General features: G+C 35.6%; 3 protein-coding genes across 3 annotated transcripts; 1 reads left to right on the top strand and 2 right to left on the bottom strand.

The window, feature by feature from the left end:
- The first annotated feature begins 4,512 nt into the window (after positions 1–4,512).
- Positions 4,513–7,359, top strand: LOC104265341. Its single transcript, XM_009859108.3, has 5 exons — positions 4,513–4,792; positions 4,870–4,961; positions 6,167–6,328; positions 6,382–6,513; positions 7,122–7,359. The coding sequence occupies exons 1-5, from the start codon at positions 4,610–4,612 to the stop codon at positions 7,201–7,203; spliced, it is 651 nt and encodes a 216-aa protein (XP_009857410.2). The 5' UTR covers positions 4,513–4,609; the 3' UTR covers positions 7,204–7,359.
- Positions 7,360–9,259: 1,900 nt separating this feature from the next.
- On the bottom strand, positions 9,260–12,656 carry LOC100175272 (mitochondrial 2-oxoglutarate/malate carrier protein). The gene is made up of 8 exons (XM_009864078.3): positions 12,552–12,656; positions 11,974–12,126; positions 11,630–11,757; positions 11,201–11,370; positions 10,910–11,000; positions 10,519–10,618; positions 9,972–10,023; positions 9,260–9,743 (listed from the first exon to the last, which is right to left on the bottom strand). Exons 1-8 carry the CDS (start codon positions 12,611–12,613, stop codon positions 9,591–9,593), a joined length of 909 nt encoding a protein of 302 aa, XP_009862380.1. The 5' UTR covers positions 12,614–12,656; the 3' UTR covers positions 9,260–9,590.
- Positions 12,656–13,727, bottom strand: LOC104266852 (cob(I)yrinic acid a,c-diamide adenosyltransferase, mitochondrial-like). The gene has a single exon (XM_009864077.3). The coding sequence runs from the start codon at positions 13,645–13,647 to the stop codon at positions 12,949–12,951; it is 699 nt and encodes a 232-aa protein (XP_009862379.1). The 5' UTR covers positions 13,648–13,727; the 3' UTR covers positions 12,656–12,948.
- Positions 13,728–14,385: the final 658 nt, after the last annotated feature.

Genomic DNA, 14,385 nt, shown 5'->3' with positions numbered 1-14,385 from the left:
TTGGTGGAATCTTTAATAGTTTATCTCACATTAGTTGCAAGTATGAGTTTGTTGATTAAAGCAAATAACATTGTGATCAAACGTTTGTCAGTGCTTGATAGTCCAGCTGTATATGCGAGTGTGGCCCAATACTTTTCGCCGAGGAAAAACATTGCAATGGCTATTAATGCACCTCTCCACGAGACTATAGAAGTTGACCAATATCGTGCACGAGTTGGCTTGTGTCAAGGTTTATCACTTGGAGCATTTGAAACAACGAGCGGAAGAATGATTGCATTCTGCATTAACTGTATCGAAACAGGACGGAAAACCAACGCATCGGCAACTACTTTTGATACCGATTACTTCAGGGAAAAATTCGAATGGGTTGGTCCAATGTCGAGGCTCAGTGAACATGCGAAGGAAAATATTTTTCGCGACACAGGGGTAGAAAAGGCTTTGTATATAGATTTCGGTGCCGTGGATCCTAAGTATTCTAGACATGGTATCTCCACCACGCTCAGTATAATGTCTGAAGAAGTGGCAAAAGAAAATGGCTGCGATAGCATTGCTTCGTTCGTTACTTCCAGCTACTCGCTGGCTTTATTAAAAAAACTCGGCTACTCAATTGCAAGCAGTTTTGACCTTTCATATTATGTTGATCGGGAAACTGGTGTTCGTTCATTTGTAAACGCGACGCCACCACACAATATAGTCGGCTCTTTGTATAAATTGCTTTAAATTCACAATACTGTTTCGCTGTAAATAAGTTTAAATTCTCGGCTGTTTGTATCCGCTCGGTGGCAGTAACTAACCAGCTCTTCTATATCTTATACGATGCAATGTAACACTATTACAATATTGTGTATTCTTGTGCAGCACTTATAATAAATCTGCGGTGTTTCATTTGTATTTTCTTTTTATCTTGACGTCAAATAAGCTTTGGTGGAACCTTTTTTGTTCTATCGTCGTCACTTAATCGGCTTTAGTAGTTAATCAACTAGAAAAAACGTAATGTCTATATACTGTATGTTATGCAATAAAGCAGTTTATTTTTATAAAAGAGCACAGGGTAACTTGTGTCGCCTTTAGTTTTACTGTGATTGCTTGGCTAATGTCCCATGTCGTAAAGTAGGAACATATAGCGCAAGCATCAGAACCGTTACTTGTATTGGTAAATCAAGCTGACTAAAAAGAAATGTTCCGGATTAGGTTTTCCGCTTACGCCAGGTCTTTTTAAACACAGCCATATGTGTTTCTATATTATAGCTTATTAGGCGTTATAATTTTCTTTTACTATAGTAGGGTGGGGGAAGATGGGACACTTTGTCAGACAAGACTTTTTTTAATTTTCTTTTTTCGGACCCCCATTTAATAATAATCAGGAAAATAAGGTTACAGAATTATTCGACAGTATTATCACGAATTTATAAAACGCCCGTCAAAGCTAATTACTGTTTTAAAATATTTTAAAAAAATAAGTAAAGTAGAAACAGTATACTTTGAACAGGTAAAAAATGCGAAATAGTAAGGTGCTATTTTTTAATGCTCGCAAAATCACAGTAAAGCCAATGAATTTTTTTAGTTTGCGTATGCGAACGATTAAACTAGTTTCATAGCTTTATAAAACAACCTTGAATATTTCGTACAGTTTGATTTTGTCTCATAAAACTAGTTTTAGTTTTGTAAAAAAACACTGAGATATAAGCATGAAGAAAATAGGCAGGTGTCAATATGACTTTAATTTGATATAAAAACAACAAAAAAATATTGGTTTAACGTTATATATATGAAGTTTACATGGCAAAGAAACTAGCACAGCCTGTTAAACTCGGTAGGTTAACTACAAGTTGCAGAATACTGCTAATGTTAATATATTTCAATTTAGAGTCCCATCTTCCCCCACATTGTAGTTTTGTATGTTTTCATTGCCAAACTTTGAAAGATTTGCTTTTATTTTAGTAACTTATACCTCAGGGGGTTTTCAACTATAAGATACTGATATATTAAAAAGATAATATTTTGAAAATATATTCGAAATTTGGTCATTTGCACTTGGTGATAACTTATGAGAAGTTGCTTGTGCCAAAAACAGAGTAGTAATGCCCAATTTGTAGCAAAAATAAAAACTTTATCAATAGTTATTATCAATATTTTCTGTTATTACATGTCCATACACATTTGTAGGATACAAAATTTATCCATTGATGTTTGAACATTACCCTTTGTCGTTGAAACAATACCAATTGTTACGCAATAGCATAATGTATAGATAACATGTGAAAAACTATAGCAGTAGGGCAAGAAAATGAATGTTCAGACCTAATTTTCAAAGCGTACAGTATTATTTCGTGTTATTTACGTATATTTCTATTTATAAATACACTTAACAATCAAAATTAACAATGATTTTAAAATGTCCCATCTTATTCTGTGTGTTTTCGAATTTGTAAGATTTCACTTTGTTTTATTATATTTTATTAAATTGGTGTCAATTAATAAAGGAATGATAGTACTAATTCGTGGTATTAACCAAATACCGTTATATATTTTGATTTTGGAAATATTTGGCAATATGTGCTTAAGAGTCCCATCTTCCCCCATTGTACTATATTGTTATATTTTATAACATTAATTTATATTTTTTAATTTTAGTTTATTTACCCGTACACTGGTACACTGCAATCATTCGAACAAATTAGGTTTGGTGGAATCTTTAATAGTTTATCTCACATTAGTTGCAAGTATGAGTTTGTTGATTAAAGCAAATAACATTGTGATCAAACGTTTGTCAGTGCTTGATAGTCCAGCTGTATATGCGAGTGTGGCCCAATACTTTTCGCCGAGGAAAAACATTGCAATGGCTATTAATGCACCTCTCCACGAGACTATAGAAGTTGACCAATATCGTGCACGAGTTGGCTTGTGTCAAGGTTTATCACTTGGAGCATTTGAAACAACGAGCGGAAGAATGATTGCATTCTGCATTAACTGTATCGAAACAGGACGGAAAACCAACGCATCGGCAACTACTTTTGATACCGATTACTTCAGGGAAAAATTCGAATGGGTTGGTCCAATGTCGAGGCTCAGTGAACATGCGAAGGAAAATATTTTTCGCGACACAGGGGTAGAAAAGGCTTTGTATATAGATTTCGGTGCCGTGGATCCTAAGTATTCTAAACATGGTATCTCCACCACGCTCAGTATAATGTCTGAAGAAGTGGCAAAAGAAAATGGCTGCGATAGCATTGCTTCGTTCGTTACTTCCAGCTACTCGCTGGCTTTATTAAAAAAACTCGGCTACTCAATTGCAAGCAGTTTTGACCTTTCATATTATGTTGATCGGGAAACTGGTGTTCGTTCATTTGTAAACGCGACGCCACCACACAATATAGTCGGCTCTTTGTATAAATTGCTTTAAATTCACAATACTGTTTCGCTGTAAATAAGTTTAAATTCTCGGCTGTTTGTATCCGCTCGGTGGCAGTAACTAACCAGCTCTTCTATATCTTATACGATGCAATGTAACACTATTACAATATTGTGTATTCTTGTGCAGCACTTATAATAAATCTGCGGTGTTTCATTTGTATTTTCTTTTTATCCCAACGGCCTACTCTAGTGGTTCCCAAACTGTTTGTGGTACGCGTATAACACTATAGTGGTACGCGAGCAACTTATTAAGTTGATACCAAACGATCGCGAGGCCTTGCTTTACGCGCGTACGAGGTATTTTTTGCAAACATATCTATACTTTAATTCTGCGCATACGTGAAAATGCATTAAGCATCGCCAGGCTAAATATTCAATTTGACAATCGATACTATGACGCAAATAATCGCCAACATGTATTGGGTATAGGCCATGCCCGACGTCATGTGTAAGCATTGGTGGGAGCTTTCTACTCCATCGTCACTTAATTGGCATTCGTTGTTTATCATTTAGTAAAAAGCGTAATGTCTGTATACTAGATGTCAGTTGATGAACCTTTATTTTTATAAACGAAAGCAGGTCCTAAATGGTATATTACAGAACATTATATAGTAGATTGGGGTAAGATGGGACACATTTATATTCTATTTTCTCGTTCCATTTGGTCGTAAACAGAGAAAATTGAAAGGATTATAAATATATATTCTTATGACTTTCATAGACCGTTGTTAATTGTTCAAAACACGATCAGGGTATTTGGATATTACGCGACAAAGGTGTACCATCTTCCACCACAATACTCTACATAAAAGTTGAAGCAGCGCACAAATAAACATGACGTAACTTTTGCCTCGATAGAAAGTCGATTTTTGTTTTACTGTGATCGGTTGACTAATGTTCCATGTCGTAAAAGAGGAACATGGCGTATAATCAGACCCGCTAAGCTGTTACTTGTATTGGTAAATCAAGCTGACTGAAAAGAAATGTTCCGGGTTAGGTTTCTCGCTTACGTCAGGTCTTTTTAAACACAGCCGTGTGTACATCTATATTAGCGTTATAATTTTTATTTTGTTAAATTATAATATTAATTTCTTTGTATAGTTATAGCAATTTAAGCAGCGTAAAATAGGATTTATTTGGGACTTGATTGCTCTGTTCGCTGCTGCAAGTTACTTTCAAAGGAGCGTTTTCAAGCATGTATCTAAGCCCCACCAGGCAGGTTATTTATACGCAAATGAAGAGCAGTTATAGCGTAAGCACACCGCATGTTTATCATGAGATAAAAGGTAATGCGGCTGTGGATGATGCGAACCATCACTTGGATGAACTGCACCGAATCGAGCAGTTGCCATATTTTCACCAACTTAATCGGGTTGAGGTATACTTACAGATAACTAATTTACGATTTAAATTTACCCATTACTAGCAGTCATATACCGGCATTGTTTTATACAGGCTGAGGACATATTGGTACGCTACGCCAAACAACCGGGTGTATTTTTGTTACGGTGGAGCAGCATGACGAATAAGATTGCTGTGACAACAGTGTAAGTGAAGCGTAAATTGATATATAGGGTGGAGGAAAACGGTGCGCCTTTGGTACATAAAATCCAAATGTCCTGATGTGTTTTAAACAATTAACAACGGTCTGTGGGAATTTTAATGATGTGTTGTATAATTGTTTGATTGTTCTTTGTTTACTACAAAACAAGGCGAGAAAATAGAATGAAAAATGTTTTATTGATTCCAAAAATACTTTGCTTATTAAAATTGGTCCAGTATAGTCGGAGATATTCGTCCTCAAACAGTGATCTCTAGCGCTATCTTTTTTTTACTACGAGCTCCGTGATTGTGACGTAGGAACGTACTAGTCACGTGACTGATTCATTCGTAAAAGCGAAACCTGCGTTTTTTTGTGCTTTTTTGCGTTTTTTTTTTGTTCTCTCGTTTTTGCTGAAAACACTGCCCCTCACCTTTCTGAATGAGAGCGGCCACGCTTCAACAATTTTGTGACGTGTTTGTCACGTGGGTAGTACACTTCTCAATTTTTTCGCCACGCAACTTTCAAATCAGTTTTTTTGAATTTCACGGTGTTTGACCTGGAATATCTTTGGTTATACAGAACCGATTAAAACAAGTAAGGTGTCGTTGGAATCAGAGCCATAGAAATACCGAGTAGTCCAACCCATTGTTACGTAAAACACAAATTGAACGGCAATTTGGGTCCAAAATAACACAGTAGGTATAGGGAAAATGTATGTTTTTCGGTAAATTACAGAAAAACTTGGGCCTAAAAACAAATTTAAAGGTTGAAAAATGTAAAAAACATGTGTTATTTGTTTTCTGTGTCAAAAAAAGTCAAAAATTAGAATTAGAAGCGGTTGATTTGCGACATTTTAGTCATTTAATGCGGCTAAATTTATACATTTTTTCTAAAAAATGTTTGTTAAGGTAAATAGAAGCTGTTTTACACCTTCCCACAATAGTAAAACACAAACAAAACTTAACAAGTTCGTTTAAACCCTTTGTCAAAGTCACCACTTTTGCTCTATTTTGCACACACATAGACGGCAGTTGGACTACTCGGTGTTTATACGACTCTGGTTGGAATTAGAAAAACACACTCTATCGATTAAAGCGAAGTACATTTGGGGTGTGTTTAGGCCCTTTAAATAAAGGAGTTTAAAGTTGTTATGTATAACCACTAACACGGTGCGGACCGACTGTTAAATTACTATTCCATCACATTAAGGGTTTGCAAGGGGCGGATCGCTCACACTGTGATATTTGCTAAACGTGGAACCTATTACATGGAAAACGACATTCGGTTCAGCAGCATTGAAGCGCTTATTACTTACTACAGCTGCTTCGGTATACCTGCATTTTCAAAGTACAATTCCAACGCACGTCTCACGTGAGTGACTGTCAGCTATAGTATGAAACTTCACTAAAGCATCCTATATATAGAACACCGATAATCAGATTTTGCGGTTCGACACTGCCTGCTGTGCGTGATAGCTGTTTATCACAGAACATTCACAATCCAACCCCGATGTCTGGCTGTGGAAATCATTACACCCCATACGACATTAAATACAGGTCCGGATGTGAAGTTTGTTGATTATAACATTTTTTTATTGTTGATCCAGTTAAACGTTTATTTGTAACATTTGTTTTTATCCAAAATCCTTACCTATATGTTGCTAATGTGTTTAATATAATATCCAATACTTGACATAACTGTATAAAGGACTTTGTAGGTTTAGTTGCCGCAACTGCAGTTTCTGCAAAATCTATGTCAACACCTGACTGATTTATATCGACTTAACAATTTTAAACGCGACTTTTGTTTTATTTTAGTGTCGCCCTTTGCGGCGATGTAACACAGAATTTAAACACGCAGCTATAGCATTTGTATTACGACATTAGACAAGGTTGAGCTTGATTCTAGTCTTTTTCCAACCCTTGACTATACTTCCTTAATACCAAGTGCCCTGTCATATACTGAGGGACGGACATGAATGGTTTGTTGAGTATATGCAGTCGGTTCCGCCAAACGCGGTATAAACCACTGTGGCACGGCGCCGGTAAATAATGGGCTTCGTATTTTATGCTGGTGAATGACACTAAAACTATAGGAGTTAAGTTGATGTAATGCAATAGCCCGTGAAACGGAAACTTAAATACTGTTATCATTACTTTTATAGCTTTCATCTCAACCAGAATATCGAATCGAACTCCACCGACATAGACACGACTCATCCGAAACTGGCGCGGATTCTGTCCTAAATCTGCATCGTATTTCTCTGAAACTAAATATTTGTCACAGCAGATTTTAGAATACATCGTGATTTCGTATAAATCATGTTTTTTGTTCTATCGACATTTTCGGCACATAATGTATTTAAAAATTGGTCAATTACGACATATGGTAAGGTGAGGGAAGATAGGTTCACTTTTTAATCTGTTTTCTCGTTAGTAGTAAACAAAAATAATATTCAAAGAAATATAAATTCCTTATCCTCACGACTTTGGTAGACCGCGTTGTTAATTTATCAAAACACGTTGAGGATATTTATATATTAGGTGCTAAAGATGTCCCATTTTACCCCACCGTATTATATCTTACTTTCCTTTCCTGTTTAAGTCTTTTTGCTTGTAAATGTTGCTATTCGTATTCATAAACCGATTGTACTCTGACATTATTTTAATCATGTATCAAAGCCAACATTTGTTTTTATCAGTCGTGTCCTCAAGAGGGGACGCGCTCTTATTCGGTCACGATAACGAATAACGGAGAGTTAAAAAGTGTAAAGTCGGGCAGTAACACCAGTAAAAACAACAGTTGTTGAAATACGCATTAAAAAAAAGAAAAAGAAATAACGTTTTAGTTAAAAAGCCTGATCGTTACACCCTACAGACAATACAATGTAAATATAGTAATAAACATTTAATTATACAACGTTAAAGTTCTAATTAAAAAAGTGTGCGTACAATGGGGGGATTCGGCCTTAAATAAGTTGAGCCAAAGAATGGATCATGATGGGAAGCAAACCCCCCAAAACATACACCAAGAATTTCTTAATAATTCCACTTGGCCTGATTTTATAACGTACATTTGAATGGGAGGATCTTCTTTGGTTTACCTTCCATATATGTATTGATAACAGCTCCCGAATTAAACTTATACGACATCATTCCGGAAAGTTTGCGGCGAACAAAATGTTACGGATTTCATGTAGAGTAAATAACATCCGTCATAATTTTACTCTCTTGCGGATGTTATGAACATTGTCAAGGTGAATTTGGGCCGGACGCTACTGGGAATACGAAGATCTCGGACAATGAATCCAATGCGAGACCTGTTTTTAAGTACGCTACGGCTGAAAAACAGATCGGGGAAAAATATTACATTTCCACAACAATAGCGTCGCTATGGCTGATTACGTCATTGTTTTTAGACACCAAGCTGCGTCGACAATACTCAGTAATGAAATAAAAACTCAAATGACATACGTTGTTGCACTTAACTCTGGTATAGTATAGTAAGGTGGGGGAAGATGGGACACCTTTAGCACATAATATCTAAATATCCTGACCGTGTTTCAAACAGTTGCTCACGGTCAATGGGAGTCATGGGCATAAAGTTTTATAATTTCTTGAAAGTTCTTTGTTGACTACTAAACAGGGCGAGAAAATAGAGGTAAAAGGTGTACCATCTTCCCCACCCTACTGTATATATTGTTCTATTCCCTAACTAAAAGGAAACACTTTTTCCAGGCTACATGTAACATACTCAATTCCCTATTTTAGCTTCATTTAACAACTTTACACTCACCGTGTAAACGCCTAGCCGCTTTTAAGAAAGGGTTGCATTCAACTTGGTCCAAATTGTCATGATGTTTGATCCGACCTTCGTGGCGTGCGTATGATGGCTCGCATTACCCACCGGCCCAAACATATCACGATTTATTTCTGATGTTTCGGCCTTAAAAGTTGGTCTTTAAATTCATTTTAAACCTTCGGTTGTAGTGATTAAATTTGGTTAATAAACTATATGTTATAATGTTTAGGTAAAGTAATGCGGGGTAAGATGGGACACCTTCAGCACATAATACCCAAATACCCTGATCGTGTTTTGTACAATTAACAACGGTCTATGAGAGCCGTAAGAATACGGTTTTATAATTCTTCAGTTCTTTGTTATACCAAATGGGACGAGAAAATAGAATGAAAAGATGACCCATCCCATCCCCAATCTGACTGTATGTATGTTATAAGCCAACATAATAATAGGAGCGCCCAATTACTCAACTAAACACATTTCCGATATTAAACCAACAACTTTAAACTATTGTATATTCCGGCAAATCCACAAAAACAAGCGCTAACATTTCAATACACATATCGTGCACCTGGTGTTCTTATGTACCAGCACCAGCGAAGAACATTTAAACGACAAACAGTCCAATAAATGCAAAAACATGTAAAAGCTGATAACTACTGCACTTGCTGATATTTTAATTAATAAAATTACTGTGTTTGGGATGACATGATGATTTCTTGCGTTTAAATAGTTTTAAGACATAAACAAAACAAAAACAGCCATTAAAATATCTTTAACAAAAACCCCGATAAAGTTTTCCTAAAAATGATAATTTATCACAAGGAGAATGTTAGGACATGAACGTCCGCTTGTAAGAGCTGTTCATCTGCTCGAGGAAAATAAAAGTTAGAACAGTGTGAGGTCCCAGGCGGAAATAGTATGGTGTAAAGCCTTTCCACAAGCAGAAGAATCCTTCGTTTCGAACCACTTTGCCAAGAACATCCTGTTACAGGAAGGGATTTTTTTAATTTCAGAAACAGAAGGCATAGTTTCTACTGAAAAGTGGCTGGAGAAATTATATTCACAAAAAAAGTTATATATCTGTACATAGTTTACAGAAAAAAAACTGATAAAATTAGGAATTATTTTGATTTGGTATTTTTAATTTTCTATTATATATATCAAATGTAAAAGTAAATGGCCTTAAAGCAAACTGAAGTCAGGTACTTACAATAGCACCTTTGTATTCAGGAACCCCATTGATCGTTTTCATATTCTGTATCCTGTAAGACAAATACATAACATGGTCATTGTATTGTTATGTATTATAATGTATGAATACTTTTCACCGTGAATAAAGAAAAAGAATCAAATTACCGTTCTTGAATTTAAATGTAAATAATATAATGGTAAAATTTTTACATGAGAGGAAATTTTAATGAAATCACAATCATTTATCTGCATGCTGGGGTAACATAGGTTCATAACACAACTGTTTTATTTTATACAGCTCCTGCCCTTTGGATTACTAAAAGTATTCAACTATGTGAAAGTGATGTGTTGGCTGTTTGTTTTCTAATATTTTGGATCATCCGTTAGTGATCACTGAATGAATTGGATAATTCACCAAGAGCGGTTACAAGTGTCTTGTACCAGAACACGCAAACCCCCTAGTCCTTTACAATTATAACTAAAAGCATGAAGCTTTAAAGTTTAAACCGTTACCCTCCAGTCATAAGGCGATATTTCCCATATTAAACTGACAAGGAGAATGGTACCTGGTTTTGGCAATGTCCACAGGCATTGAAGCAGCTGTTGTGATCAATCCACTGATCATACTCGCAACAAAGTGACAAAAAATATTGTCATGGAAATAATCTACAAATAAAAAGTAGTGTTCGGTATATGAAATCATAAAATAGCACAGATGACATTTACAACACCCTGTATGAGCCTGCGAGGTCAAAATCTGTTGATACTTCAACCAGAACAGCAATTAAAGTGCATACACTTCTTCTAAAAGTTATGAAAACACAGCTCTGCTAATTATATAAAACATTTCCAAAGGCATTACATTATATCTAGAAGATTGAAACCCAGAAAAGGAATTAATATTTGATTTGTGAAACTTAACTATCTTTGGTTATTTGATAATAGAAGACTAGTTACCTGTTGAAAGCAGCATCTGCTTGGCTTGAGAATATGAAGCAAGTTGTGCAGCGTTTACAACAACAGCTCGACCCATTGTGGGAATACAACCCTGTAGTTTAACAATTCGAATGTACAACATACAGAAATTTACAATATGTTTTGCTCGTACAAAGAAAACCTTAACATCTAAAATACATCGACTGTCATTACTGGTTAAAACAATAGTAATAAAAACACTTATAGATGGGGCCGGAGGATTGTATTGACCACATTGCACGCTGATAAGTTATATTATAATATAGAACATACCCTCCATAAAGTGAGTATTCCTTCCTCTTGGACCATCCTTGACAGTGCATTAAACACACTCGTGTACCCTCTTTGTTGTTCTGGAGGAAGTCTTCCATCCGCTGTCATCCGGATTAGCGAAACTTCAGCAGGAGTACCGACAAATGCCCCACAAGCTCCTGCTGTCATTCCTGATAAAGAAAATTGTAATAAATCTAAATATGAAGATTGCAATTTAAAATTTGACATATATATAATATACACATAAACTTTTTTATATAAGTCTGTGAGTTTAATTTGGTATGTTTCAAAAATAGTGTTTTGATACAGTGTTACCAAGGGTAACCAGCTTCTCCACTGTGAAGCAGTTCAACATATTTATAAAAATGCGACTATAATTATATACACTACACAGTACCATGTGCAGTTGTGCACAAAACAATTACTAACCTAATGCTGCTTTCTTGAAGAAATTTGGAGGATTACCATCTTTGTCAGAGAACTTATCAAGCAGGATTGTGTATACACCGAGTCTGGTGGTTGTGTATGTTGCTTGCCGTAACAACCCAGCAGATAATCTGAAAGTTGGGAGTAAGGTTTTATATAACACAAAATATAGAAACCTGAAACCCTAATCAGAGTGGGTAAAAGACAGTCTGACATAGCTAGAGAAATAGGATAAAATTATGAATACAACAAAACTTTTCAGTTTAAAATTATTTGCACAATATGCAAAGGCACAGCTTTTATAGAAAACTAAACAGTAGTGTATGTATAATAAAAAAAGATGTTACCCTGTATATATTCCAATTATCCCTTCATTTCTCAATATTTTGCTAATCGCATCAAAGCTGTTTTTGTAAAGTTTTTCTTGCCCACCAACACCACTTAATTGCAGGCGATTCTTCACCAGATCTAGTGGCTGGACAAACAGCGTGGCTCCCATTCTGTGAGGTAATAATTGATTTAAGCAAACATCAACTCCAATGAGAAAACTTAATAGACAAATAGCACACTCTCAACATATAAGGTAATCAGAAAACCTCACATAGGTCTTCAGCTCATATAAAAACAAAATGGCACAGCAAGCTGTATTTTTAAATAGTAGTGTCGCAGTTGAGTGTGCTCCAAGCACAGATATTTAATATATATATATATAATTATACATATTATAGCCTATAATATATATTATATAATTATCTAAAAAAATGTTGCGCCACCTGGCAACTTTACACAACACGCAATCTTTATGCATATAGTGAAATTTAGATAATTAAATATATATATCTGTGATCGGAGCACACTTAACGCTACACAGTAAAATAATAGTTATCCTAACAGTATCACACAAAAAATCACATAGTATACTCACCCTGCAGAACCCCCAAACAAAAACTTCACTGCAGGCGGAATAACTTTACGATTATCCGCCATTATAACAAATTTTTTATTAACTATGTTAAACCTGGAACTGGAATAGAATGAGACTTTATGTTGTAATACTTTTAAAAAAGAAATCAATGAAATATTCACCCCAAATCAAATAAATCGGATAAGGAGTAATATGATTTTATTTGATGATATTACAAGTTAAAACTACATTGATATATTTCAATCTGAATAAATAAACCAAGCAAAAAGAGTTTAGTAAGCAATAAGCATATTCAAAAAAATATCTGCACTCGAAAATATTTCAACCCAAATAAATAAACCAAGCAAACAGTGTTAAAAAGTTGTTCAAAACTACAAAACCCCCAAAAATGTCAGTGCTATTTTGGCTTTTTATATATTATTTCTTCATTACCTTCAACAAATGCCACATATCTTGCTAAAGTAAATAAAAGATCACTGAGTCGATTAACATACTTTGCAACATCAGCACTGACCTCATCTTTATGAAACAAAACTGATACTTTACGCTCTGCTCGTCGACAGACACTTCGTGAGACATGAAGTGAACAGCTTGATTTGCCTCCAGAAGGAAGAATAAAGTTTTTCAGCTCCGGTAATGCTGTCCAATAATGATCAATCCATTCTTCTAGTTCTTCAACTAACTTGCTGTCAAACTCTGTACGTTGTAACTGCTTTTCAGTTGCAGTGTTTGGTGGTGTAGCAACACAAGACCCAATGTCAAGCAGTGTGCATTGAATTCTTTCAAGAAATTTCGAAATGTCGTTTAGTTCCACATGTTTAGGTGATTCTACTAAATGTTGTCGCGCTAGTCCTATATTTGAGTTTAACTCATCTACATCTCCAAGAGCATCGAAAACTTCATGGAATTTGGTTCTTCTCTCCCCTGTAAATAGACTAGTGGTCCCCTTATCTCCGGTTTTCGTATACACTTTAACAGCTCTTTGTTGATGAACCATAAATGGTGCATTCACAGTGGATGTGATGTGTTCTATTTGCGTCGGTAAACAATATGCTCCGCATCTACTAACAAAAAGTGACGAAAATTTGCGCAACATTTTAATGCAACTCGCTATTGTATTTGTGTTAAACACTAAACACGTATTTGTTGCAATATCGGTAACGTATCTTGCATACCTGTAGAAAAGTCAAGCGGAACACTTGGTTAAGTTTGTACACTAATTCAATCAAACCGAATGTTATTGACAATATTATATTTATGCAGCACACATGCCCTAACGGCCTCATCACACATACCCTTACAAAGCAAACACTAAACTAGTAAAACGTCTCTACTAACTTTGGTCTAGCTAGTATACATTCACAGCTGAAAAACCCCACAGCAGTCACGTAGGACCCAATGCAATATTGCAATATGTTCCGCACTTGCGAAATGTCTTAGTGGAAAGTACACATGAGTGTATATAGAAATTTCAAGCCTTACCAGCACTTTACCTCCCACTAAATTAAACAAGTGTGCTACGTAAGAACTGTAGCTGCGACACATATGGTACAAGAACTAAATACTTGCTTTTGTGGGCAACATGAATAGCAAGGCAAACTGATAAGTTTTCGCAACAAGTCGAAATGTCCGAAGATCGCATTTATGTGACGTCATACGCTTAGTTCTAAATTTCAATATGACCATGACCTACAACTGCAGTGTTTCGAAGGATGGAAATTAATTACTTTACCTAGTTTCATGCTGTATCTTTATCGTAGAAAAGTTTATTGAGCTAACACAAATAGCAAAAAGTGCTTGCCATCGGTAGTGCGGTCCGCTAAAGGCTCGGTAG

Source organism: Ciona intestinalis, chromosome 1 (genome assembly GCF_000224145.3).
Source record: "Ciona intestinalis chromosome 1, KH, whole genome shotgun sequence".
NCBI lineage: Eukaryota > Metazoa > Chordata > Ascidiacea > Phlebobranchia > Cionidae > Ciona > Ciona intestinalis.
This window is presented reverse-complemented; position numbering and strand designations above follow the sequence as displayed.